This window comes from Panthera onca, chromosome E2 (assembly GCF_046562875.1).
Source record: "Panthera onca isolate mPanOnc1 chromosome E2, mPanOnc1 haplotype 2, whole genome shotgun sequence".
Lineage (NCBI taxonomy): Eukaryota > Metazoa > Chordata > Mammalia > Carnivora > Felidae > Panthera > Panthera onca.
The window spans coordinates 12,516,047-12,543,813 of NC_138353.1; the positions used below are offsets into that span (position 1 = coordinate 12,516,047).

A 27,767-nucleotide genomic window follows, 5' to 3' on the forward strand; every position below is an offset into this window, starting at 1 on the left:
CTAAGTCTCAGAGCCATTAAGGCCCTTCTCCAGAGCCACCAAGCGAGGACATTGGCATAACCAGGATCTGAACACAGGCCTCTCTGACCTGACTGCTGAGCCTCACGGAGAGGGAAGAGGGAAGACAGCCCCCCACCCTCACCTAGAAAATGGCCTGCCTCAGCCGGATGAGGCCTGCATTTCTCTTCTGCCCCTGCCTCTGACTGGGCAGCCTTGATTTGCACATCCGTTTAATGGGAATAAGGTCGATCTCAAGGACCCCACAAGAGGCCCGCAGCCCCAATGCTTGGTCTCCGTCAGAGTCACCTCCTCATTGCTTCACCTCCCCACCTGCCTCTCCTTTGACTTAAATCTGGGGATATCTGGGGATATCCCGTCCTTGGTTTCAGTCCTCAGTGCGTCCGTCCACTAAATTGGCACACTCCACCCTCTCCTGCTGACGCTGGGCACATGGTGGCCGTGTTCCCATTGGGAGGATTCCGCTAGCGATGTTCCGGCTCTAAGGAAAGCACACACGCTTCCAGAAGAGGATGAGCGCTTTGGATCCAGATGGCCTGGGTTCAAGTTCCCGTCCTGCCGCTTCAAGCTCAGTGGCCTCGGGCAAGTCACGTCACCTGCCAGGGCCTCAGTTCCTCTTTTGTCAGATGAGGACAGGAGAGGGGCACTTGGGTGGCTCAGTCCGTTGGGCACCTGACTCTTGATCTCGGCTCAGGTCATGATCTCATTGTTTGTGGGATCGAGCCCCAGGTCAAGCTCTGCACTGACAGCTCGGAGCCTGTTTGGGATTCTCTCTCTCTCCCTCTCTCTCTGCTCCTCCCCTGCTCACACTCTCTCTCTCTTTCAAAATAAATAAATAAATATTAAAAAAAAAAAAAAAAAGGAGAGGAGGGGGACCTATGTCAAGGCCTGCATTGAGGGATTAAATGAGTCAATGTACGTAGAACACTGAGGACAGTAGGCACTGTGTATTGTCATTTAGCACATTTAGCAGTGTGCCCTACAAGGCTGGGGCTGGCCTCTCCCCTTGGCTCAGAGGAGAGATCCCAAACAAGAAAAAGAGCCAGTCCAAGGTCAGCCGCAGGCCTGTTGGGCTCCCTAGAGTCCAGGCGGGGCCCTCAATCAGCGGGTATAATCAAGGAGCTTGAGGGGCGCCTGGGTGGCTCAGTCGGTTCAGCGTCCGACTTTGGTTCAGGTCATGAAGTCACGGTTCGTGAGTTTGAGCCCCAAGTCGGGCTGTGTGCCGACAGCTCGGAGCCTGGAGCCTGCTTCGGATTCTGTGACTCCCTCTCTCTCTCTGCCCGTCTCCCACTCGCGCTCCGTCTCTCCCTCAAAAATAAATAAACATTAAAAAATAAAAAAAATTAAAGAAAAAGCAGCTTGGGCCTAAGGGAGGAGGGAGCCTGACAGGGTGCTGTGGCAGGGAGAAGCTTCTGGAGGAGGTCCACCGCCTTCTCAGTGGACCCAGAACCCTTTGGTCCAGGAGAAGAGGGAAGAAGGGAGAACAGGTGCCCCAGTCTGGAGTCTGGAGTCTGGAGTCCGGGAGGAGGGACTTTTGTCCCTCTGGTGCTTTGTGGCTACAAACCTATCTCCTATCTCCTCAAAGGTTAGCTGATAACTCAGGCTCCGCAAACGGGCCTGGAGTTGCACAAACACGAGGTAAAGTGTGTGAGGGACAGGCAGGCAGGCAAAGGACATGTTCTTGCCCTTACTTTGAAACCTGGAGGTGAGGGGCACCTGGGGGGCTCAGTCAGTTGAGCACCCGACTCTTGATTTCGGCTCAGGCCATGATGTCACGGTTCGTGGGGTGGACCCCCACATCGGGCTCTGCGTTGGCAATGCGGAGCCTGCTTAGGATTCTCTCTCTCTCCCCTTCTCTCTCTGCCCCTCCCCCACTCACACACGCACTCTCTCTCTCTCTCTCAATATAAATACATAAACTTTAAAAAATATATATATATTCAAAACAAAATGAAACCCAGAGGCGAGGGGACATAGGAGGAATTATGTAATGTCCACACAAGCCTGTGGGCCCACGCACACCCCCCTTCAATGCTCAAACCACAGAGTAAACTGAAGCACCGTCCCGTCCCTAAAATTCTCCACCTGAAAATAATGTAACCAGAGTTACAGCTTCTTCTTTCCTTCTTTTCTTCCATTCGATAAGTGGACCTTCGTACAGTTCTGTATTTTCCCTCAGTTTGCGATTACAAACTCTGTGGCAACAAAGAACTTTGCACCACGATAGTTTCACACACGCCCCAAGTTCCCCCACGCGGTAAGTGGTTTGTGTCAAAAGGTTTGTCTCCATTTGTCATTTTGAGAACAATTGCAAAATCACCCTTCCTGGGATTGTACCAATTTTTGCTCACACCAGCTGGTCAGGGAGCGTCGGCTTCCGCACAGATTCACCGACTCTGCGTATCATCACTCAGTTTTATTTTTGCCAGCGTGGAGGGGAAAGGGCCGTGGTAGGATGGAAATGGCCATGAACTCTGAGTCTACCTGGGCGGCTCAGGTCACGATCTCGCAGTTTGTGAGTTCAAGCCCTACGTCGGGCTCTGTGGTGACGGTTCAGAGCCCGGAGCCTGCTTCGGAGTCTGTGTCTCCCTCTTTGTCTCTCTCTCAAAAATAAATAAACATCAAAAGAAAGAGAGAGAGAGATGGAGTCTACCGTATGCTAATGGGAATTTAAATAAAAACTTGAAAAAAAAAAGAGAGAGAGAGAGATGGAGTCTAATTCCCTCTCGTCCACTCTGAGCCAATCTCGGAACTTGCTTTGACCATAGAAGGTGGCAGAAGCCATGTTGCATGAGTTGAGTCTTGGCCTCGGGAGAGTTTGCAGCTTTTGTTGTCACTGTCTTGCTCCTGCGACCCCTTTGCCACTGTACGAAAGAGCTCCCCTCCTGCAAGGGCGGAGACCACTCAGAGGAAGGCTCTGGGCCTCCCAGCCCGCCCAGCGAGGACCTACGAGTGAAGCCATCCAAGACCAGTCAGGCCCAGCCGAGCCAGCCCGGACCAGCTGGGCCCGGCCAACCCGCAGAGCCTTCGAGTGTAATATGTGCTGTTTTAAGCCGCCACATTTTGGGGTGGTGCAACACAGCAAAAGCGAACAGATGCGAATCGCATCATAGTATCGCTTTCATGCTTCCTCTTCGGTCCTCTGCTAATTTTCTGCTGGTTCTTGGGAGCCTTGTTAGTTTCCTGAGGGTGCGGCAACCAGGAGCCTCAGACAGGATGACTCAGAATCACAGAAGTGCCCGGCGGACCCTGCATCGGGCTCCGCACGGAGCCTGCTTGGGATTCTCTCTCCTTCTGTCTCTCTACCCCTCCCCCACTCGCTCTCTCTCTCTCTTCCCCCCCCCCCCCCACCAAAAAAAGAATTAAAAAAAAAAAAAAGTGCCAGGACTAGCTGCTGTAGCCCTAGAGGGCATTACTCTGAATTCAGGGGGAAAAAAAAAGAACAACAGAAATGCACAAAAGAACAACAGAAATGTGCTGTCTCACAATTCTGGAGGCTGGAAACTGAAATTGGAAACCCAAAAGCAAGGTGTCAGCAGGCCTGCTTACTCTGAAACCCTCTTGGGTGAGTCCTTCCTGCCTCTTGCCAGCTTCTATTGGTTTGCTGGCAATCTTTGGTATTCCTTGGTTTGCAGCTCCCTGACTCCAGTCTCTGCTCCCTTTATCCCATGGCCTTCTCCCTGTGTCTCTGTCTTCATGTGATGATCTTCCCCTAAAGACACCAGCCGCTTTGGATTAGGGGCCCCGCCTCCTCCCCTATGACACCATCTTCACAAATTACATCAACAATGGCCCTATTTCCAAATAAGGTCACATTCTGAGTACTAGAAGTTAGGATTTCAATAGATCTCTTTCTTTCTTTATGGGGGGAGGGGGACTGGAGAGGCCAAGGAAGACACAGTCAACCCTCAATCAGGGCTCTTTATCTATTAGCAACATTAGCCCTTGAAGTACAATGATTATTTCTGCTGTTGCAACTTAGTGGTGTTACTTGAGCTGCAAGGTGCTAGACACGGGGAAATTGTCTTTGTTGCACTAACTCAGCAGATCTTTTCTCCCCTCCCCAAGTCAGCCCTGCCCCAGAAGCCAGGGGAAGGCGCTGCCAAGAACACCAGTGGAGGACGGATGGAAAGAGGCTGGGGGCTTCCGGCTCCTGGTTCTTGTCCCCCCCCCCAGAGCGGCAACGTTCACCGTGATGGTTTTGCACGTGGGCCCTGGAGCCAGGCAGCTTGGGTCCAAACCCTGACTCTGTGCCCACAGGCCATTACAGGCAAGTGACAGCCTCTGGTATTAGTTCCCTGTTGGCTCTGTAACAAATTAGCATCAATTTAGCAGCTTCAAACAACAGAAATGTACTCTCTTACAGCCCTGGAGATCTGAAATCTAAAACCAGTCTTAAAGGGACAAAATCAAGCCCGTTGAGTGTCCGACTCTTGATTTCAGCTCAGGTCATGATCTTGTGGGTTCGTGAGATCGATCCCCGTGTTGGGCTCTGTGTTGATGGTGCAGGGCCTGCTTGGGATTCTCTCTCTCCCTCTCCCTCTGCCTCTCCCCTGCTCATGCTCTCTAAATGAATGAATGAATGAATGAATAAATAATTACCAGCAGCAAAGTGTCTTTTCTCTCTGACCCTGCTTTCCTCCCCCTCTGTGTATAGTCAAATGTCCATGTGCCTCCCTCTGTAAGGACACTTGTGATTACATCAAGGGCCCACGAGGGTCATCTAGATAATGTTTCCATCTTGAGATCCTTAACTTAATCACAAATGCAAAGACCCCTTTTACGCAAACAGTAACACTCACAGATTCCAGGGTTTAGGACCTGGAGATTTGTGGCTGCCATTATTCAGCCAATCATGCCTTTTTATTTATTTATTTATTTATTTATTTATTTATTAAAAAAAATTTTTTTTAACATTTATTTATTTTTTAGAGACAGAGAGAGACAGAGCATGAGCAGGGAGAGAGGGAGACACACAGAATCCGAAGCAGGCTCCAGGCTCCGAGGCATCAGCCCAGAGCCTGACGCAGGGCTCGAACTCACGAACCACGAGATCGTGACCTGAGCCGAAGTCAGACACTTAATGGACTGAGCCACCCAGGTGCCCCCAATCATGCTCTTTTAAACTTTAGTTCCCCCAACTACAAAACAAGATCCTGTGAGGATTCACCAAGTTATAAAGATAAAGCCCTCAGTGGGGCTCCTGGGTGGCTCGGTCGGTTAAGCGTCCAACTTCAGCTCACGTCATGATCTTGCAGTTTGTGGGTTCGAGCCCCGCATCAGGCTCTGTGCTGGAAGCTTGGATCCTGGAGCCTGTTTCGGATTCTGTGTCTCCCTCCTTCTCTCTGCCCCTCCCCTGCTCACGCTCTGTCTCTCTCTCTCAAAAATAAATAAACATTAAAATTTCTTTTAAATAAATAAAAAATAAATAAACATTAGAACGATTTTTTAAATAAATAAAGTCTCTCCTTTATGCCTCAGTTTCTCTGCCTGGAAAATGGGGAAAGAGGGGTGTGGAGTTCAGGAGTTTCCCAGCTCTTTCACTTCCTGGGGTGGGTGGGTGGGTGGGGTTCCTCTTTCATTGTCCATTTTTGCAGAGGGAGGCCCTGACAGGTGATGTCACCACATCTGGGAGGTGGCCAGGCCGGGATGGGAAAGCCACATTAGTGTCCCCTGGAGCCACAGCCGTGCCCCCACTGACAGCCAGGTCAGGGGCTTCGGGCTGGTGGCAAGAAGCTGAGGGGGTCGTGGGTATGCACTCACACACGCGGTCTCTGTGTCTCCCCTTGCTCTCTCTGAAGGAACTGGGTGTCGTTCTCTCCAACTCCCTCTGCTTCTGCCTCTGTGTCTGCCTCTCTCTGTCTCTGTGCCTCTATTTCTCTCCGTCTCCGTCCTCTCAGGTGAAGAGATCTCTCTCCCTGTCTGCCTGCCCCTGAATCAGTCTGTCCATGGCCCCTCTCCTCTCCTCCGCGCCATCTGTCACTCTGTCTCTCTCACCGTCTCTCCCTCTCTGTGTCTCTGTCTCTCATGGTCTTTCTCCCTGACTCTGCATGAGAGTCTCCTCTCCTCAGCTAGGGGAAGCCCCCGAAACCTGCAGGCCCCCCTCAGGGCCCAGCAGTCAGGGAGGAGAGGGGCGAGGCCCAGGTGAGTCAGGAGGAGGAAGGAGCTGACATTCCTGGAGCTTCTCTGGGATTGTACATGGACCCAGCCTCCTGCCCGCCCCCTCTCATGACACGTCACTGGACCTCACAGGTGTGTGTCACTTGAGAACGAGTCACAGAGAGAAAGAGGCCGAGAGATAGAAAGAAAGGCAGGCATGGAGGGGCGCCTGGGTGGCTCAGTAGGACAAGTGCCTGACTTCGGCTCAGGTCACGATCTCGCGGTTTGTGAGTTCGAGCCCCGCGTGGGGCTCTGTGCTGACAGCTCAGAGCCTGGAGCCTGCTTCGGATTCTGTGTCCCCCTCTCTCTCTGCCCCTCCCCCACGTGTACTCTGTCTCACCCTGTCTCTCCAAAATAAATAAATGTGAAAAAAACAAACACTAGGCTCTACTGCCTCTTAGAAGATAGGATTTTGGGGTGACTCTTCTTACTTTACCTTAAAGTTATTACCTTAAGGCTTCAATGAATTAGTAAGAATAATAATGCAATACCTGTTATTAGAGCGGTAGAGGGAGTACCACTTACCCATTGCCTACTCCTCTTTCCCTCCCTTATTTTGTTCCAGCCACACTGGCCACTCTCCTGGTCTTGATCCCACCAGTACACTCCCACCTCAGGACCTTTGCACTGGCTGCGGCCCCTCCCTGGAACTCTTCCCGGGCCATCTGCCCAGCTTCTGCCCTCACCACATTCAGCCTCTGCTCACAGGCCACCTGCTCAGGGAAGCTCTTCCGCATCACCCCACTTAAACTAGCCATGCCTCACTTGTGCCCTTGCACTTCCTTCACCACGGTTTGCTTTCCACCTTCCTTATCACTGCCTGACAACCGTAGATTAAACAACACATGTTTACTCCTCATTGGCAAGGGTAGGGACTTTGCTTTGTTTCCTGCTGTGTCCCCAGTCCCCAGACCAGTGCCTGGTACAAAGTAGGTCCTTGGTAAATGTTGAAGGAATTTGTTGAGCCTTCCTTGGGGACCAGCAACTACCTCAGACATTCCACCTGCATTAAATTGCTCTGATTGGTCGGTCAGAAGCACCCCGAGATGGAGACACTAGACTGTTTCATCTTTTACATGTGATTTTATTAAAAAAACATTTTTTTAACATTTAATTATTATTGAGAGAGAGAGAGAGAGAGAGAGACAGCATGAGCATGGGAGAGGCAGAGAGGAGACACAGAATCCAAAGCAGACTCCAGGCTCTGAGCTGTCAGCACAGAGTCCGACGCGGGGCTCGAATCCACGAACTGGGAGATCATGACCTGAGCCCAAGTCGGACGCCCAACCAACTGAGCCACCCAGGCACCCCTATTTTACTTTTTAAAAAATTTATTAGGGACCATTACAAACACACAGAAAAGGAGACAGAATGGCAAGTCAGTTACCCTGGTTACCCTGATATAATTGATGCAAGTATTCTGCCTTTCTTGTTTCCTACAGCATTTTAAAGTAAACTCAGACATCAGTGACATTCACCTCTAAATATTTAAGTTAACGTCTCTAAAAACTAAGAACAATTTCTCGCATAACTGCAAAACCATTTTCATAACAGCAAGATCTACTTTTTTGGCTCAAGTGTTTTAAGGCAAATTAGAGACATTACATTATTCCACCTCCAAATATTCCCGCGTGCATCTCTAATGATAAAGACATTTCCCCACATAACCACAACACCATTATCCCTTCTCACAAAACTAACAAAAATCGTTAACAATAACTGATGATCAAATGTCCCATCAGGAGTTTTAACCGGCCCGCTGAGGTCCTTCGCTCGAGGCCCCATAGCAGGAAGCAGGAGAATTGGAATTTGCACCTCGGCTGACTGGAGACGGCCCGTGACCACTACACATGAGTCAGAGCAGAGCCAGCCCCCCTACTCCTGGCCGGCCGCGCCCTGGCAAAGGAAGTTTTTGAGGAGGAGGGGTGTGGGGGGAGGAGAGGGAGTCACCCACGCATCTGGGGCTGACTCGCTCTTTCGCAAAATCTCTGGGAGGAGCCCCGGGGCCACAAAACTGTCTCCTTCCCCAGGCCAGACTGAGAGGTGCAGGGAGGCCGCCGACAGGACCTGCTGCCACCAGACATGGGCCGCCCGCTGCTGCTGTCGCTGCTGCTGCTGCTGTTTCAGACCTGCATTCCAGGTAGGGACTGGATGCCGGAACCTCTGAGCGGGGAGCTGGGTCTTGAACTTAGAGGAGAGGGTGGGGGAGGGCGGTGGCCTCAGAGTTCGACGGGTTGGAGGGCGAGGGCTCAGTCTCCAGCACCCCCCACCCACACACTCAAATAATAATCCTGCTGTCTGCAGCCCCACACAGCACCGTACCCGGCCCACAGTAGGTGCTCAAGCAATATTAGTCGAGCGAAGGCGTGTAGTTAACCACAGCCACCGTTGAGTGAGTGCGTTCTTTATTCCGGCCGCTCTTCTAAGCGCTTTCCTTGCAATTTCAAACTGGACGGGCTGGACTAGTCTTAGCCCTGCTTCAGAGAAGGAAACCGGCACAGAGAGGTTAAGTAACCGGTCCGAGGTCACACAGCCAGCCCTTGAGTAAGTGGGATTCTGACCCCGCAGCAGGAACGTTGCGCAGACTTCTCCACGCTGTCGGATCTCCCCCCACCGACCAGCCGCTTGAAAGACAGGGAGGACGGAGCTTCATTTTACCAGAGGTCTAGGGAGGCCGAACGTCGCGGAGGCAGGGGCTTGGGATCCAGGGCTTGTCCCTCGAACCTCGAGGACCTTTGCTTTCACTGTCCCCTGGCCGACGCTACCCTCTCTACTCTTTTTCCCCGTAAATGTACCGGAGAGGGTTGAAAAGCGAGAGGAAATTGAGAAGGAACTGAGTCAAGGCGGGGCGGGAACGGGGGTTGCGGGGTGGTTCGACACTGAATAATCCGAAAAGCTCTCCGGATCATTCGTGGCCAAGAATGAGTAATGACTCCAGGGGAGTGCGAATTTGGGGTGGGGAAGGGACCTACTGCAGGGGAGGCCTGGTAGGCGGGGATAGGAGCTGGGGCGGAGCTAGTGGGCGGAGTTATAACCGCAGGACGTGGAGAGGGCTGGGGCTAGAACCTCGGGAGGAACTGGCGGGCGGGGAGAGAGCTTCGTGGGAGGAGCCTGTGGGCGGGGAGAGAGCTTCGGGGAAGGGGCCGGTGGGCGGGGAGAGAGCTTCGGGGAAGGGGCCGGTGGGCGGGGAGAGAGCTTCGGGGAAGGGGCCGGTGGGCGGGGAGAGAGCTTCGTGGGAGGAGCCTGTGGGCGGGGAGAGAGCTTTGGGGGAGGAGCCTGTGGGCGGGGAGAGCGCTTCGGGGGAGGAGCTCACGGTGAGCCCGGAGAGAACTTAGACCGAGGCTACAGTAGTGGGGGTTAGAACCTCCAGAGGTCTGGTGGGCGGAGTTAGAACTTTGGCCTGGGCTGATGGTCGGGGAGAGAACTTTGGGAAAAGAGTAGAGTTTGGGGTCGTTAACGGGGGGATAGTTGGTGGAAGGCACGGGGAAGTGGGGTAGAAGGAAGATCAGCTGCAGTAGGGTGAGCGTAGACCGCCCCTCGGAGAGCTTCAGAGGCAGAATAGACCGAGGCCCGGTGCGGTGGGGGGAAGCACCTAAACTGCAGTTAGGCTAGATGGTCCAGATGGACAGAGGGTGAGGACTGGACTTTCAGGATTGGCCCCGCGTGGGTACCGAATTCAAGGGAAAATGAGCCAGGGCGGGACTTTAGAGAGGTATTGTGGGCGGGGATAGAACTTTAGGGTAGGGGGACGTAGATACAACGTGGGGCTAGAGATAGACTGGAAGCAGCTGGCCTGAACCCAGTGTTGTAACTAAAGGTCGGGCCGAACGCGGAGCATAAACTTGAGTGCACAGGGCCTGGAGACTTGGTCCCGGTATTGGGGCATGAAGGGGCAAGGGGGGACCCTGGCACGGAGCTATAACAATCTTTCCTCTCCTCTTTCTTCCCCCAGCCTCCTGGGGCCTGCAGTGCATGCTGTGTGGGAGGACCGGGAAGTGCCAGGTGGAAGAGTGTGCCCCGGGCCAGGACCTCTGCAGGACCACGGTCATGCGCATGTGGGAAGGTGAGATTCCCGCACTTGGTTCCTGCAGGGAACTCGAGTGGCCAAGAACCCTCATCTCACCAGTAATCAGGGAAGTGCAAAGGAAAAAGACAAGGAGACCCCATTTCACACCCACCAGATTGACAAGCATTCGAAACACTGACAAAGCAAAGAATGGATAAGAATGTGAGGCTGCAGACCCTGTTAATAGCGGGGGTAAATTGGTGCATCCCCCGCAAAGACCAATTTGGCAATATCTCGTACAGGTGAAGATTAGCATACCCCACAGCCAGCAGTTCAACTCCTAGGAATATAGAAAGCCTGAAGAACCTTGGACACACGTGCCCAGAGACACGTGTATAAGAAGGTTCTCAGCAGTGACGTCTGTGATACAGATTAGTCATCAGCAGAGGAGAAACATGGCATAAGCACACAATGGAATGCTGCAGGCAGTTTAAATGAAGGAACTAGAGCTGTAGGCATTAAAGTGGATACATCTCAAAAACATAAGGTTGAGAGAGAAAAAGCACGTTGCAGAGTATGATACCTTTTAATGTAAATAGTATGTAACAATATACAATAAATAAACACTGTCCAAATAAACAACAGTATGTTAGGCACACCCAGTGTGAGAATTGTCTGTGCCAGTAGTTGCTTCTGGGCAGGGCATAAGGGCAATGGATGTGGGGGAGTGATCAGGAGACTTTAAATTTATCTTTAAAAAAAATTTTTTTAATGTTTTTATTTATTTTGGAAACAGAGAGAGACAGAGCATGAGCAGGGGCGGGGCAGAGAGAGAGGGAGACACAGAATCCAAAGCAGGCTCCAGGCTCTGAGCTGTCAGCACAGAGGCCCGACGCGGGGTTCGAACTCACAGGCTGAGATCATGACCTGAGCTGAAGTCAGACGCTTAACCGACTGAACCACCCAGGCACCCCTAAATGTATCTTTTAAATTTAAGTTCCTTTTTAAAAATATCTGAAACAAAATGCTAATACTTTATAAAGTTTGGTGACAGATACACAATATTTACTATATCACTCTCTTATACTATTTGGCAAGCTTGTAACATTTTCCTTTAAAAATTCCTATTAGAGAGGAGCCTGGGTGGCTCAGTTGGTGGAGCATTTGAGTCTTGATCTCAGCATCGTGAGTTCAAGCCCAGCGTTGGGCATGCAGCCTGCTTAAAAAAAAAAAAAATCCTATTAGAGGCATCTCACTGCTAAGCTGGGCAGGAGGGATAGATGGATCCAGAAGTTCTCCACAACAGTGTTGTCCCTAAGAGAGAGTAGGTTCTCTGTGCTGGGAGGGGGAGAGGGGAGACAGCTGGCCCCAAGAGAAGAGGTCAGCCCCGGAAGTGGGTGACCATATGACCAGGAGTATCAGAGGCCGGTTGAGCCCAGTGGAGCCTTTGGGGTGACAGAGACGCATTCCTCACAGTAGGTGACGAGCTGGAGGTGGTGGAGAGAGGCTGTGCTCACCCAGAGAAAAGCAACAGGACCATGAGCTATCGGACAGGTGTGAAGATCATCACTCTCACGGAGGCCGTGTGTGGGTCTGACTTGTGCAACCGACCCAGAGCTGGTGAGTTGGGCAGCCCTTGCCGTCCCCGACCCCCCCACCATCTCTGACTTAAACTCGTCCTTCTCCTGATCCTGTCCCCACCAGCCCCCATGCAAATGCCCGTCTAACAAAAAGCCTTAGAAAGGCTCAAGTTCCCACAGGAGAGGGTAGGAAGCAACGGATCCATGTTGCTTGGTCATGCATGCCGTTTCCTCTTTCTGGACCTGGTGAGGAAGGAAATTGGCTAAGTCCAGACCAGTCACAATGACGTCAGTTAAGCAGAGCACCTGCGTTTGCACTGTTTCTTGTTCATCCTTCCTGACCTCAAACTTCCATCTGTTGGCGGGGACTGAATCAGATGTTTATTTTCTTTCTTTTCTTTTTTTTAATTTTTTTAACGTTTATTTATTTTTGAGACAGAGAGAGAGCATGAACGGGGGAGGGTCAGAGAGAGAGGGAGACACAGAATCTGAAACAGGCTCCAGGCTCTGAGCTGTCAGCACAGAGCCCGACGCAGGGCTCGAACCCACGAACTGTGAGATCATGACCTGAGCCGAAGTCGGACGCTCAACCGACTGAGCCACCCAGGCGCCCCCAGATGTTTATTTTCAGGGAAGGGTCACTAGCATCATCTTGCTGTTAGATTTGCATAAGGAAAGCACTAATAATGGAGTAGACTCAATTAATTCTAACTGCAGATAATATTCAAAATATTTAACGATATCAGTTGATGCATAAGGCACTGACCAGTCAGAACAGACTCCTGGAGCACCCCTCTCCCACCTTAGCTGATGAATCTTGGGAACATAGGGTTCTAAAGAGAGAGTTGGCGGGGGGGTGCCTGGGTGGTTCAGTCGGTTAAGCATCTGAGCATTCAGCTCAGGTCATGATCTCACGGTTCGTGGGTTCAAGCCCCGCGTCAGGCTCTGTGCTGACAACTCAGAGCCTGGAGCCTGCTTCAGATTCTGTGTCTCCCTCTCTTTCTGCTCCTCCCCCATTCATGCTTTCTCTCTCTCTCTCTCTTTCTCTCTCTCTCAAAAATAAATAAACATTACAAAAAAAATTTTTTAAGGAAATAAATAGAGAGTTGGGAGTGGCCAGGGGTCCACCAGCAAGCTTGGGGCAGCAGCTATCAATTCAGTAATTTAGTAAATAGTAAAACTATACCAGCCCCATTTCTAAGGCCATTTTATCCTGCGGGCGGTGACTGGAATAGTTGGTTAAACCCCATCCTGTACTTATGTGATACTGGGGATACAGAGGTGACCGGGACAGCTTTGGGCCTTACCACTGGGCTTACAGTCCAGTGGGGTGGGAGTGGGGATGAGAGACCCATCACCAGACAGTGACTGCTAAGATTAGTCAGCGCCAGGATGGGGAAACAGATCAGAGGGGTCAGAGCTGTAATGGGGAAACATAGTCCAGAACTTTCAGGGCTGAGATAAAGGAAACAGACACCAGAGTGATCGGGGCCGGGAGGCATGAAGCGTTGGGGCTGTGGGACCCTTGGGGGGAAATACTGGACTCAGGTCAGGGAAGTCTTCCTACAGGAAGCAATGACTAGGCTGGATCTTGAGGGATGAGTAGGAGTCAGATTATTAAAAAGACAGGGGGAAGGGTTTTCTGGGGAGAGCGACAGACACAAGGGTGGATGAAAGTAGGATGACTGCGGGGAGGAAAAAACCGGCAAGAGGAGCTGGTGCACCTGGCAGGGTCATATTCCACACGGCCTTCTAGGCTGTGGTGAGGAACATAGACCGTCTGGGGAACAGTGGGAGGTCATGGAAGGGTTTTAAGCAGAGAGTGTCACCATCAGATTTGGATTGTTAAACAAATTATTCTGACCTCAGAGGGAGGCAATGATGGAGGGAGAGTAGATGAGGAGAGTCCAACTTGGAGTTGGCTGAGGCTGTCCCGATGAAGAAGAGGGCGACTGGATTAGAATGTCAGCCATGCAGGGGCGCCTGGGGGGCGCAGTCGGTTAAGCGTCCGACTTCAGCCAGGTCACGATCTCGCGGTCCGTGAGTTCGAGCCCCGCGTCAGGCTCTGGGCTGACGGCTCGGAGCCTGGAGCCTGTTTCCGATTCTGTGTCTCCCTCTCTCTCTGCCCCTCCCCCGTTCGTGCTCTGTCTCTCTCTGTCCCAAAAATAAATTAAAAACGTTGAAAAAAAAATTTTTTTTAGAATGTCAGCCATGCAGATGGAGAGAAGGGGGGTGGATTGAAGAAGGGTTTAGCAGAGGGGGCGCCCAGGTGACTCCATCGGTTGAGTATCTGACTCTTGGTTTCGGCTCAGGTCATGATCTCGAGGTTTGTGAGTTCGAGCCCCACATCAGGGTCTGTGCTGACAGCGTGGAGCCTGCTTGGGACTCTCTCTCTCCCTCTGTCTCTCTGTTCCTTCCTCACTCATGCTGTCTGTCTGTCTCTAAATAAATAAATAAATAAGTAAATAAGTAAATAAATAAACAAAAAGTTTTTTTAATTTTTATTCATTTTTGAGAGAGAGAGAGACAGACAGAGCATGAACGAGGGAGGGAGGGAGAGAGAGAGAGAGGGAGGGAGACACAGAATCCGAAGCAGGCTCCAGGCTCTGAGGTGTCAGCACAGAGCCTGACTCAGGGCCCGAACTCACGAACCGAGAGATCATGACCCGAGCTGAAGTCGGCTGCTCAACCAACTGAGGCACCCAGGTGCTCCCATAAATAAATATTCTTTAAAAAAGAACTATTTAGCAGGTAGATGAGCGGGACTTAGTGATGGATTAGACATGGAGGTTGGTTTGCAGTTCTGGTCATGATGGGATCACATGTATTGGACTAATCTGCCAGTCACAGCCAGAAAAGCTGGACAAATTATAAATAATTATTTGAGGTCACTGGAGAGCAGCAAATGAAGAGAGGAAGTTGAGATGCTACGATCCTTGAAATAAGGGAAGCACAGAAGTTGAGTTATGCAGACAAGCTGGGTGTTTCCTTGGGTGCACTTTCCAATTCACTGTTGAGGAGAGGAAATAGAACCCAAATAAGGGAGATCATCACTAGGCTGAGCAGACAAGGGTCAGAGTCTAGGGCTGCCAGAGTGTCTAGAAAATGAGTGGTAAAATCCTGGAACACATGGAACCACAGAAAAGGGAGTCCCCAGATTTGCAAACTTCTTTTAAGTCATTGGCAGGCTGTATGTGCATAGGGTGAAACTCCAAGAAACTCAGCAGAAAATAGTATCTGGGAAGTTACAGAACTGAGCAAAGATTCCAGCAGGCATATGATGCTGGAAAGACCAAAGTTGCCAAGTTGGAGAGAGAGAGGCCTTGGTAACCACCCCACGCTTTCCTCTCAGTCCACACCCGAGGCATAAGGGCAAAACTGAAATAGACCAGCCCTAAAAATGCCTACATCTGATCGTCAGCAGGAAGAAAACCTACCCCTTTCGGGAAGAAAATAACATTATTTAGAGCCTTTACAAATTTTCATTGTGATGTCTGGCATCTAATCAAAACTTACAAGGTACCCCAAAGAAAATAAAAAGGACCAATTAACAGGAAACCAAGAGAAAAATCCAACAGTAGAAACAGACCCGTAATGATTCAGATAGTAGAATTATTAGACAGGGAAATTTATTTATTTATTTATTTATTTATTTATTTATTTAATTTTTTTTAACGTTTATTTATTTTTGAGACAGAGAGAGACAGAGCATAATGGGGGAGGGTCAGAGAGGGAGACACAGAATCCGAAACAGGCTCCAGGCTCTGAGCTGTCAGCACAGAGCCCGACGCGGGGCTCGAACTCACAGACTGCAAGATCATGACGTGAGCCGAAGTCGGACGCTTAACCGACTGAGCCACCCAGGGGCCCCGACAGGGAAATTAAAAATAGCCATAATCAGGGCACCTGGGTGGCTCAGTCGGTTAAGCGTCCGACTTCGGCTCAGGTCTGATCTCACCGTTTGTGAGTTCGAGCCCCGCGTCGGGCTCTGTGCTGACAGCTCAGAGCCTGGAGCCTGCTCCGGGTTCTCTGTCTCCCTCTCTCTCTGACCCTCCCCCACTCGCACTCTGTGTGTCTCTCTCTCAAAAACAAACATTAAAAAGAATTTTTTTAATAAATAAATAAATAAGCCATGACCAACAGAGTCCAAAAAATAGAGAATAGGATAAATTTTAGCAGAAATGTGGTGTCCGTTTTTTAAAAGAGTCAAACAGGAAATACAGAATAGTGACTGAAATTAACAGCCTAATAGATGTGCTTAAAAGATGTGTGCCGTGCGGCCAAAGGATTAAAGAACTAGAAGACGGGGCAACTAGAAATATCCAAATTGATGCTGGATGCAGAGGATCAAGGAACCTGCCAGATGTCTGCCCTGGGGGACTGAAGAACGGGGCCACCTCAGAGATGTGGAATTCAGGAGCGAAGGACCAGTTTAGAGAAGAAGGAGAGCTCCCCTTGGGGCATGTAGCGATTCAGGTGTTTGAGGGATAGTCAGGGGGCCTCCAGGAAGCAGTTGGGTGTACGGATGTGGAGCTCAGAGAGAAGTCCTGCCTGGAGTGAGTTCCCAGCAAACACATGGAAATGAAATCAGGTCGATGGATAGGGTCCCCATGGGAGAGCGCGTACCGTGAGAAATGAAAACTGCCCGAGACAGAGCCCTGAGGATCACCCACATTTAGAAGAATGAGATAGAAAAGTTCACCAGGGGACCCTAGAGTGGTATGAGAGTGGGGACGGCAATCAAACCCAATGGTGTTTGTTGTTGTTGTTGTTGTTTTCATGGAAGTTCATGTTGGAATTTTAGTTACTTTTCTTTAGGGTTGGGGAAGATTTGGCTTTGGATGTAAATGATTCACCTAATTCCAGCAGCTGGCCTGCCAGTTGAGAGAGGGGCTGAGACCGTCCTCTCTCTGATGCAAGACTTGGCCCCAACTCAACTTGGATATTTGGGGTCAGGAAGGGGAGGGCATGCCAGGCTCAGGAATGGTGTGGGCCAAGGCCTGGGCAGAGGAAATGGCTATGGTGTTTCCAGGGAAAAATAATTCATCCTCTTGGCCTGGACCAGAAGGGGTGAGAGGCCGAGTTTTCACAGATCGATCAAGTGAGGCTTGGATCCCTGACACAACTGGGGAGTGTATTAATTATCTGTGGCCGCATTGCAGATTGTCCCAAAACTCGAAACAAAATTAAGCGTGTATTATTTCACAAAGTTTCTGAAGGTCAAGAATCTGGAAGTAACTTCCAGATGAATCTAGATGATTCTAGATGATTCTAGATCTTTCAGATGCTGATTGCACAGATGATTCTAGATCTTTCATGCAGGTGTAGTCAAGGTGACTGCTGGCTCCAAAGGGAGCTTCACTCTCACGGACGATGTGATCCCGTGACTTGGGCAAAAGGCCTCAGTTCCTCGCCATGTAGACGAGTACGCGGAGTATTTGAGTGTCCTAACAACGTGATAGCTGGATCCCCTCCAGACCAAGGAATCCAAGAGAGAGCCAGGGAGGAGTTGCAGTGCCTTTTACGATCTTGCACAAGAGTTATACGCCATCATTTCCACAATATTCCTCTTAGTTATACAGGTCAGCCCCTATAAGGGCACACATACCAGGAGCGAGGGGTCCTGGGGGCTCGGAGATTGGCTACCACAGGGAACGATAGCAGAGTTTTGATCAATTGTTGATTCATTCATTTAACAAATATTTATTGAATATCTTCTCTGGCCCTGGCCCTGTGCTGGGTGGTGTTGGGACAAGTTAATGATGGAGACAGCCCCCCAGACCTAACCTGCTGGGGATCCCGGGGAGGACCTAAAGTGGGCATGGCTGGAAGGGGACCCCAGAGGGGTACCTGATCCGGCCTGGGAGGTGAGGGAGGACTTCTTAGAGGAGGTGAAATTTGAGATGATGCCTGAAAAATGAGTAGGAGGAGACAGGGAGAGTAGGGAACAAGGAAGCGTGTTCTGCCTGTACACTCAGGGGCTGTGGGAAGTTGTGGAGGGGTAGAGCCTGAGGGGCTAGTGGAGGGCGATGAGGCAGGAGAGGTGGCCAGGACCCAGACTTTGATGGGCCTTGAATGCCGTGCTGAGTAGCTTGGATTTTATTCTGAGGGCACCGGGGAGCCATGGAGGGGTTTTGCGCAGAGCAGAGGCAGAGTCGGATTCAAGTATTAGAAGCATCCTTCCAAGTTCTGTGCTGAGAGCTCAGATTCTGCGTCTCCTTCTCTCTCTGCCCCTACCCTGCTCGTGCTCTGTCTCTCTCTGTCTCTCAAAATTGAATAAATGTTAAAAAAAAAATTAGAAGCATCCTTTTAGGGCTGTGTGGGGATGCACTTGGTGGGGTTGGGGGGCAAGAATGGAAACCAGAAGGCCAAAGACAAACCTGGTGTTGAAGGCGGTCTGACCTGGTCATGGGGCTGGAAAGGAGGGGATGGATGCTAGAAAGATTCAGGAGGTGGGATGGTCAGGGCTTTGATGATTGACTGAAGGGTGAGATGAAGAGGAATTGACGCTAAAGTGAGTCTTCAAGGGAACTAGATCTCCGGGACTCTCCCAGGGAGTCTCACCCTCCCGCCCCTCTCCAAACAGGTCGGCCTCCCACCTTTCCCCGAACCCGAAGCCGTTACCTTGAATGTGTTTCCTGCGCCTCATCAGACCTGAGCTGTGAGAGAGGCTGGGTCCAGAGCCTGCAATGCCGCAGCCCTGGAGAACAGTGCCTGGAGGTGGTGACCCACCGGACTCTGGAAGGTGAGCCCCAACCTACCAGCAGCTCCTCCTCCCTGCTTTGTCCCGTCCCAAGGCTGCACTTAACAACCACCCCAGAATAACAAGCATTTAAGCAAGGCAGAAAGTTAATTCTGTGACACAAAAGTCTAGTGATCCGAAGTCCTGGGCCACTAGGACAGTTCTACAGTCACCAGGAACCCAGATGCCTTCTCGTCTCTGCTTCCATTCTCAAGATTGCCTCATAGTCCAAGATGGCTGCCAGAGCTCCAGACCTCATGTCCAAGTTCTAGGAAGAAGAATGAGAAAAAGGGACCAAAAAATAGGCACTTTTCCTTTCGTGAGGGTTCTCCTTTCTGGAAGTCGCATAAAATCTATTTATATCACATTGGCCAGAACTCAGTCATATGACTACACCTGTGGCGGGTGGAAAATGTGTCTTTTGGCTAGATAATGGCTGCCCCAAATAAGATGAGGGTCCTGTAATGAACCGCGAAGCAGGAAACGGGCAGATGACTGCTGCCGTGGGCAAACCCAGTCTCAGCCCTGGCCAGTAGCCTGATCTCTCTCTCTCCTCTGCCCCCTACAGGCAGTCCAAGGGATGAGCACCACACCCGCGGCTGTGGCAACCTTCCTGGCTGCCCAGGCCCCACCGGCTTCCACAACAACCACACCTTCCATTTCCTGCGGTGCTGTAACACCACCAAATGCAACGGGGGTCCAGGTGAGGGGCAAGGGACGCGCGCCACGCGAGGCCTGGGGTCGGGGCAGGGAGGTGTACCCAGGCTGCTGCCACTCACTCGCAGGCCACCCCTCCTCTCTAGGTCTCTCCGTCCTCAAAGATGGGTTGTGTGGGAATTCGATGAGCCCGTCAAACCTTTACCAAGACCCATGCTTTATGCTTCCTAGAATCTTTCCACTGCTCACCTCCCTGGTCTGAGCCACCTGGAGCCCTTGCCTCCATTGTTACAGTAACCTTGCTGGCCCCCCTGCTTCCACTCCTGCACCCTACAGCCAGTGCCCAGCACAGCAGCAAGAGTGATTTCTTAAAAATGTAAACCAGAGGGGCGCCTGGGTGGTGCAGTCGGTTAAGCGTCCGACTTCAGCCAGGTCACGATCTCGCGGTCTGTGAGTTCGAGCCCCGCGTCAGGCTCTGGGCTGATGGCTCGGAGCCTGGAGCCTGTTTCCGATTCTGTGTCTCCCTCTCTCTCTGCCCCTCCCCCGTTCATGCTCTGTCTCTCTCTGTCCCAAAAATAAATAAAAAACGTTGAAAAAAAATTAAAAAAAAAAAAAAAATGTAAACCAGAGCAAGCATGGGCCCCTCCTTCCTCAAGTCGCTGCGGCGACTTCCCCTTGCTCTCAGAATAAAATCCAAAGGCCGTCCTATGCCCTATGTGATCAGCACCTGTCTGCCTCACAGTCTGCACTGATCCAAACTCCATCCTGCCTCATGGCCTTTGCACATGCAGTGCCCTCTCCTCCAGGAACACGTCTCGCCCACGGGAGTTTGCCTAGCTGGCTACTTCTCATTTGTTAGGTCTCTGCTTTGAAGTATGGTCCTCGGGGAAACGTGTCCCTGTCCCTCCCCTCCAGTGTAATCCAGCTCCTTCGTGTTATAAACCAGTACTGTCCAACAGAAGTTCTCACAGTGATGGAAATGTTCTATACCCGTGCCTTCCAATATGGTAGCCACTGCCTCATCTGGCCATTGAGCACTTGAAACGTGAACTGAACTTTGAACTGTAGTTAATACGAGCTAACTTCAGTGCCCATGTAAACAACCACACTTGGCTAGTGGCCACCATACTGGACAGGGTAGCTGGACTCTTTGGTCTTCCACAGCTGCTTGCCCAGTGCCTGGCCAGATGGGGGCTCAGGAGGAGCCGGGAGGTGGGATTTCTCTCAGAGGTTCTATAAAGAACCCGCCAGAAGAGAGTGCCGTTCAAATGCCTGACCACAAGGTGGCTCCAAGACATCTCTAGGCTGCGAGTTGACAGTTCTAGGGAGGTAATACCTGGAGGGACACCCCTCCACCCACCTGCCCAGACCCCCGTGCTAATTTCCTTGGTTTCTGTGTCCTGGTCTTCTTCCAAGTTGTGGAGCTTCAAAACCTGCCTCTGAATGGCCTCCAGTGTTACAGCTGTGAGGGGAACAGCACCCATGGATGTTCCTCGGAAGAGACTTCCCTGACTGCCTGCCGTGGCCCCATGAGTCAATGTCTGGAAGCCACTGGCAGTAATGGTGAGCCCCTCTAGGAGGCTGGGAAAGGAGAGTGGTGGGTGGGAGGCTGTGGGCTAGAGGTCGCCCTGATAGAGGTGGGTCTTCCTGTGGAAAAGGTAGGACTTCCTTTGGGAGGGTGCAAAGTGTAGTCGGGAATTAGGGCTTCCATTAGGAAATGGGTGTTTCAGCAACAGAATGTGGGCTTCTCTGGGGGCGGGGCTTCCCCAAGTGGGTGGGACTTCCTACGGCCATCACGGGCTCCCATCCTGTGCCATCCTGGACCCGCCTCTCTATTCCAGTGGTTCTCCACGTTTTTCATCTCAAAATTTCCTCATTCTCTTAAAAACCATTACTTGTGTCCATGATCTCTGTAGATATTTACGGCATTAGAAGTGAAAAGTGAGATGTATTTATTAATTTATTTTAAAATAAAACTTCATCCCATCTGAACATATTTTTTATTTAAAAAAATTTTTTTAATGCCACTTTCCACAACGAAAACATTTAATGAGAAGACCGGCATGGGCCTACCGTTTTGCAAATATCTTTAATGCCTGGCTTAAGAGAAGACAGCTGGATCCTCCTATGGTTTTTTTTTTTTCACTTTTTTTTAACTTTTATTTATTTTTGAGAGACAGAGAGAGACAGAGCACGAGCGGGGGAGGGGCAGAGAGAGAAGAAAACACAGAATCCAAAGCAGGCTCCAGGCTCCGAGCTGTCAGCACAGAGCCCGACGCGGAGCTGGAACTCACGAACCGTGAGATCATGACCTGAGCCAAAGTCGGACGCTGAACCGACTGAGCCACCCAGGGGCCCCAGGAGCCTCCTATCTGCTTCTGTATTCGGTCGGCTGCAAGATCACATATCCCAGGGTTTCTGGAAAACCCCACTGCACACGTAAAAGAGCGGAAGAGCCAAATGCTGTTTTAACATTATTATGAGAATAATTTTGACTTCACACTTCCCCTGGAAGGGCCCGAGGGACCACATTTAAAACTGCCGCTTTCTTCAGGTGGCACCCACCACAAGGTGGCATGTCACCTGGGGAGAATTCCAGGCCTAGCCCCAGGAGCTCACACAGCCTTCTCTCTCCTCAGGCCTGGGCAACCCAAGCTACACAGTGAGAGGCTGTGCAACCCCCTCATGGTGCCAAAGTCTCCACGTGGCTGAAGCCTTCAGCCTGACCCATCTCAACGTCTCCTGCTGTTCTGGAAATGGCTGTAACCATCCAGTCCTGGATCGCCAGCCACGCACGGGGGGTGCCGCCCGGCGTGGTCCTGCCCACCTCAGCCTCACCGTCACCCTGCTTATAAGTGCCAGACTATGGGGGGGCACTCTCCTCTGGACCTGAAGCCCACACTCCCCCTGCCCTGGCTGGATCCAGGGGAACCCTTTGCCCTTCCCTCGGCTTCCAGCGCTGCAGAATTGCTGTGTGACCTCAGGCCAGTGTGGCGCCCTCTGTGGGTCTCAGCCATCCCAGCTGTCAAGACACCTGTCTCACAGAGTTGCAGAACCAGAGGAGAAAAGCTGGAGATAGGCTGCAGGCCAGCGGGAGAGGTCTTGTCACATTAGTATTGTTGCACCATCGTTGTTATTATTAATTAATATTTGTTTTATTTAATATTTTATACTGAAGTAAAGATTTTTATACCAGTGAACAAGGCCCGATCTTCCCGTCTCTGTAGCATCTATCTTTGGGAGGATGAAGGCGGGGCGGGGGCACCTTTCCTGGAATCAGGGGTCACACTGCAGGACCGAGGCATTTGAGGCCCTAGCCTTGGGAACGATCCCATGTAGACTCCCACCCAAAGCCACCTCCACATCGATTTGTGGGCTCCAACTCGCTCACCCAAGCACTCACCTTCCAGTCTCTTCTCCCGAGCTCCAAAAGGTCAAGACTACTTTGTTGTTCTAAGGAGCAGCATCTGCCTCTCCCAGGGGGCTCTGAGACAGGAGATGAATGGGAGGGTTACTCTGATGGCCGGAGCTCCCTGGAGGCACTGCAGTGAGGAATAAGGACAGGATTACATCTCCACTGATGCCCTGGTGGCAGGAGATAGAGGCTGGGTTATATTTCCTAGGATGCCTTCAGACTGACCGAGAAAAAGACACAAATATCATCTCAATGGCACTCTGGGGGCACAACATTGAAGAATCCCATGCTTGCTGAGGCAAACCCGTAGAGACAAAATTACATTCCCCAGCACCCTATGGCTAATGAACAAAAGGATAAGACATCTTCCAAGGTATCTGGGGCAGGTAAGGGACAGGGTTTCCTTTTAGGACCTCCTCTAATCACACATCACTGATGGTCATTGTGGTGGCTTAACGAGGTGGGGTGGCATCTCCAGCTCTTGAACGTGAGTGGCTCTGTGACTGCTTTGGCCAACAGAAGGTGGTCTGGAAGCTATGTCATGCCGTGTTCTGGGCCCAGGCTTCAGGAACTGGCTCTGGGGAAGCCAGCTGCCATGTGAAAGTCCTCCTACACTGAGACTGCCATGCTCTGGGGACACCCACGCTATTCATACATGGATGCCATATGGGGAGAGAGCCCCAGATGTTCCAGCCAGCTCAGCCCAGACACCAGACAAGCGGGCAAGGGAGCGACCCCAGACATCGCGACCCCAGCTGACGTCATGTGCAGGAGAGTCAGGACGCCCAGCTGTTTTCGTTTCCTAGGACTGCCAGAGTAACTACAAACTTTCGAAGCAGGTGGCTTCCAGCAACAGAAATTTATTCTCTGAGAGTTCTGGATACTAGAAGTTGGAAATCAAGGTATTGGCAGTAGATGTGCTCCTTCTAAAGTCGCTGGTGAAGAATCCTTCCTGGCCTCATCCTAGCTTCTGGGGGTTGCTGACAATCCTGGGTGTTCCTGGGCTTGGAGCCACACTACTCCAGTCCCTGCCTCTGTCATCACATGGCCTTCCTCTCAGTGAATGTGGTTGTGTGGCTCCAAATCTCTCTCGCTCCCTAAAAGGACACCGGGTCATTGGATTTAGGGGCCCACCCTAATCCAGTGTGACATCATCTTAAATCACATCTGCAAAGTCCCTATTTCCAAACAAGGTCACATTCGTACCTCCTAGGGGTTAGAACTTCAACGTATTTCTCAGTGGGGACAGGGACACAATTCGGTCCACACCACCAGCCAGCAGCGAGAGCCAAGGTTTGAGATATATGGCCCCAAATGAACCATCCCACCCCCCCTACAGCTGTTTAAGCCAGCCCATTTGGGCCCCAGTTGATTGTGGGGCAAGATAGGCACTGATCCTGCTGTGCCTTGCTCAAATTCCTGCCCCACAGAATCATAAAATAAAAAGGTGAGGGTTTTCCACCACTGAGTTTTAGGGCATTTTGTTATGCTGCAGTGGTTCACAGGAACAGTCAGTCACTGGTTTGGTTTTTTGCTAACTCTCCCCACTATAACCTCCAAAACGGGCAAGACCTTTATCGGCTCACTGCTGCTGTCTTCGCAGTATCTAGAAGAATAATGCCTGGAACGTGGCAGGTAATTAAGAAAGAAAGTAGGGAAGGAAGGAAGGAAAGATCACATCTTCTAGGGTATCATGCAACAAAAACTGGGCTAGGGCTACGTCCTCTCCTGATTCCCAACAGCAGAGACAAGGCCAAGGTAACATTTTGTGAGACGCTCTAGAATGAAAATTGAGGGTAGTTTCACCTTTCCCACGATTCCCTACCACAGAGGTGGGAGGCAAGAACTACACCCACCATGATGCCCTACAGCAGAGATTGGAGGGGAAGGAATACATTTCCCATGATGCCTTACAGCAGGAATGGAGGCTAGGACTGCATCTCCCATGAGACCGTGGGGCAGAGGTTGGAGGCTAGGATTACACCTCCTGGCATGCCCTCCAGTAAGGATCAGAGGTTTGAAATACTCGTCCCACAATGAGTAGATCCCACAACAGCAGATATTGAGGCTCGGGGATACATTTCTCATAATGTTCTACACCGGAGCCTGTGATCAGGACCTCATCGTTAATGGCTCCCAGGTTTTTGTGGAGGGATTTCGGTTGCGAGAAATAAAACCTGTTTAAGCTGACTTAAGCAAAACGACAATGTTATTGGAAGTTTAGAATCCAAGCAAGAGCTAGTCTCTGGGCCTCACCAGGGACAAGAAACAGAATTGAAAAGCTGCGCGAAATCACAAGGCTGTCTCCCTTTTGCAGAATCTCTCTGTCTCTCTGTCTCTCTCCGACTGTGTGGTTTCCCTCGTGGGCTTCTGCTTTATTTTTCTGTCTCTCCACAGACCACCTTCTTCTGCTTCACACAGAGGAGCCAAATATGCCCTTGAAATGTCAAGCACCAAGAACTCCTCGTGTCCCGGTTCCAAACCGTTAGCTAGCAGACAGGTTCTGATGGGGTCTAGTTTGGGCCAGGCCTCTGCCTCTGACCCTCTCTGCTACACCCAGGGAAGTTCCTATCTAAGTCACTGCGTACAGTTGTTCAGGCTGTGAACAGGCATCCACCGCTCCTGCGGTCCTAGTATGCAGCCCACTCGGCCAGAGTGGGGAAAGTGACCCCTAGGAGAGAGATCCGACCACAAGGTTGGGGGAACAACTGAAAAAGAAAACTATCACTTTAATCGTTAAGCTTTAATGCTTTAATCTGTAAGCAGGGCTGCCTCCATACATTCTATACGAATCAGAGGCAACATGGAGGCCAGGGATGTGTGTGATAGGGCACCCAACTCAGAATGGTTGAATGGTTCTTCAGAAAGAAGAAATTGATTATCTTACATAACAAGCGATCATGAGTCAGGGCAGTGCCTGAGTTGACTAATTCTGCAATGTCCTGAAAGATCCATTCAGGCTTGTCCACCTCATGGCCTCAAGATGGCCGCTGCAATTCCAGACATCACACCCACATTCGGAGGCAATAACAAAAGGCCATCTCTTCGTGGGCCTCTTTTTTGAAACAAAGAAAGCTTAACCCAAAACTCCCAAGCCGACTTGCCCTCACATTGTGCTTGCCTGACTTGTTTCATACACCTATGCCTACAACGACCACTGGAAGAGGCCGTGGAACCACAATATTAGGCAAAAGTATATTTAGACCACACTCCTGAGGCTTCCCTCACATCATCTGGCTATTAAAGAAAGGTGGATGCCTGAACAAAATCAGGATTCTCTTAAAAAGGAAAAAGAGGGAGGGAATGTGTAAGGAAAAAAAAAAAAAAAAACCACCCAGTTCTTCCTACTGTGTCTTTCTCCTGTGTGCCTCCTGTCCCTTCACTGACACACTGCCGCTGCCACGCTCACAACACTTCTGTTCACCAAATGTGGGGGAGTTTTCCCCGCAGCAAGCGGTTCTCTGTGACCTGGGCCGGGTGTCCTACAACGTCACCCAACGTTGACGCAATCGGCCTGGAGATCGCGTCAGATCCCACAGGTTAAGGGCTCAGTCCCACAAACACACTCTCCACTTCAGATGCCAGTCACAAGGGCAGGTGGTCACCTGTGCTTCCCACCTACCGGTTAAAACCCAGAGGTTCCCATGACCCCCTCTTAGGGGTGGGTTAATTTGCTACAGCGGCTCATAGAATTGAGGGAAATAGTTTACTTACATTTACCAGTAGATTGTAAAAGGATATGACAAAGGATACAGATGAACATCCTGATGGAAGTGACTCATAGGACAAGGTTTATGGGAAGGGGCACGAAGCTTCTCCAGGAGCACCACTAGCCCAGCACCTTCTCGTGCTCACCAACCTGGAGCACCCCCCCATCACATAGGCGTGATTGTTCTCTAACTCCATTTTTCACTCTCTCCCTTCTTGGCGGGGGGGGGGGGGGGGGGCAGGATGGAAAATTCCAAGCTTCCCATCTCATCATGGCTTGCTTGCTCTATCCCAGGAACCAACTCTCACCTAGGAGCCATCCAGAAACCCACCCAGAGTCACCTCATTAAAACAAAAGACATTCTGGGGCGCCTGGGTAGCTCAGTCGGTGAAGCATCCGACTTTGGTTCAGGTCACGCTATCACGGTCGGTGGGTTCGAGCCCCGCTTCGGGCTCTGTGCTGACAGCTCAGAGCTTTGGATTTTGTCTCCCTCTCTCTGCCCCTCCCCCACTCACACTCTGTGTCTCTCAAAAATAAATAAACATTAAAAAAATTGGAAAAAAAAAAAAAAGACATTCCTATCGCCCAGGAAATTACAAGGCTTTCGGGAGCTCTGTGTCAGGAGCCAGGGGCAAAGACCATATATATACATATATTCGTATTATCTCACAGAATGATATCGAGTAAACAATTAACATCCAGTCTGCACCATCCCAACATTTCCAAAAATTTACAATGAGACCCAGTGAAAGGTTTTCTAGGAGCTTCTGGGGAAAAGTATTTCCCCACTCTGCTGAAGAAGCTTAAACCTCTTCTCCCCCTCTTTCTCTCTTCCCCTCCCCTCAGTCTCTATCAGTCTGGCTCTCTCCATCTCCATCTGTCTTGCTTTTTTCTCTCTCCAGATGAGAAGGAAAGGTGTGGTGGCCAGTCATCTTGCAACATGAGGGGAGCCACTTACCCTTAGGACAGAGAGACAGACGGGCCATGCTGAAGCCAGCTGTACCTGAGACTTTTTTCTATGTGGCCCAGTTCTGTTTCTCTGAAGCCACTTGGGTCGGATTTGCTGTCACCTGAATGAAAACCCCAATGGATAAAGTACCCTGGTGTCCACCACTCTCCTGATATCCTTGGAAGGGAAAAATGGCGGGGCCCAAAGAAGAGAGACGAGAACCAAACCAACATCTACTGGGGTGTCCTTCAGCTGAAGCAGGAGACGTTGGTTGGAGCCATGGGCAAGGGGACCTTTCTCGGGGCAAAGACAACGGTTAGCGACCTACCTCCCAACCCAGATTCCCACCTCCAGGTCAGACATCTCTCTTCCACCCGTCCTCAGACAGAGAATGCGAGGCCTCTTCCCCCAGTTTATAGAAAGGTGAACTGAGAATGGAAAAGGAGAGGGGTTGCTTAGAAGTGTGATCCTGGGGACGCAGAGGTTGATGGGAGTCCGGGTCCCGAAGACAGAGAGGATGCTGGGAGCTGGA

General features: G+C 51.0%; 1 protein-coding gene and 1 long non-coding RNA gene across 3 annotated transcripts; one reads left to right on the forward strand and one right to left on the reverse strand.

The window, feature by feature from the left end:
- Positions 1–7,240: 7,240 nt before the first annotated feature.
- Positions 7,241–9,811, reverse strand: LOC145713228 (uncharacterized). The gene is made up of 2 exons (XR_014136237.1): positions 8,836–9,811; positions 7,241–8,651 (listed from the first exon to the last, which is right to left on the reverse strand). It is a non-coding gene; the product is annotated as an uncharacterized LOC145713228 (long non-coding RNA).
- On the forward strand, positions 8,172–22,931 carry PLAUR (plasminogen activator, urokinase receptor). Of its 2 annotated transcripts, none has more exons than XM_078438356.2 (7): positions 8,172–8,317; positions 10,130–10,240; positions 11,663–11,803; positions 18,350–18,508; positions 19,074–19,208; positions 20,579–20,725; positions 21,802–22,931. In XM_078438356.2, exons 1-7 carry the CDS (start codon positions 8,260–8,262, stop codon positions 22,053–22,055), a joined length of 1,005 nt encoding a protein of 334 aa, XP_078294482.1. In that variant the 5' UTR covers positions 8,172–8,259; the 3' UTR covers positions 22,056–22,931. The 2 variants fall into 2 exon arrangements, with proteins under 2 accessions (XP_078294482.1, XP_078294481.1); XM_078438355.2 differs by having other exon boundaries at positions 8,173–8,317; positions 11,660–11,803.
- Positions 22,932–27,767: the final 4,836 nt, after the last annotated feature.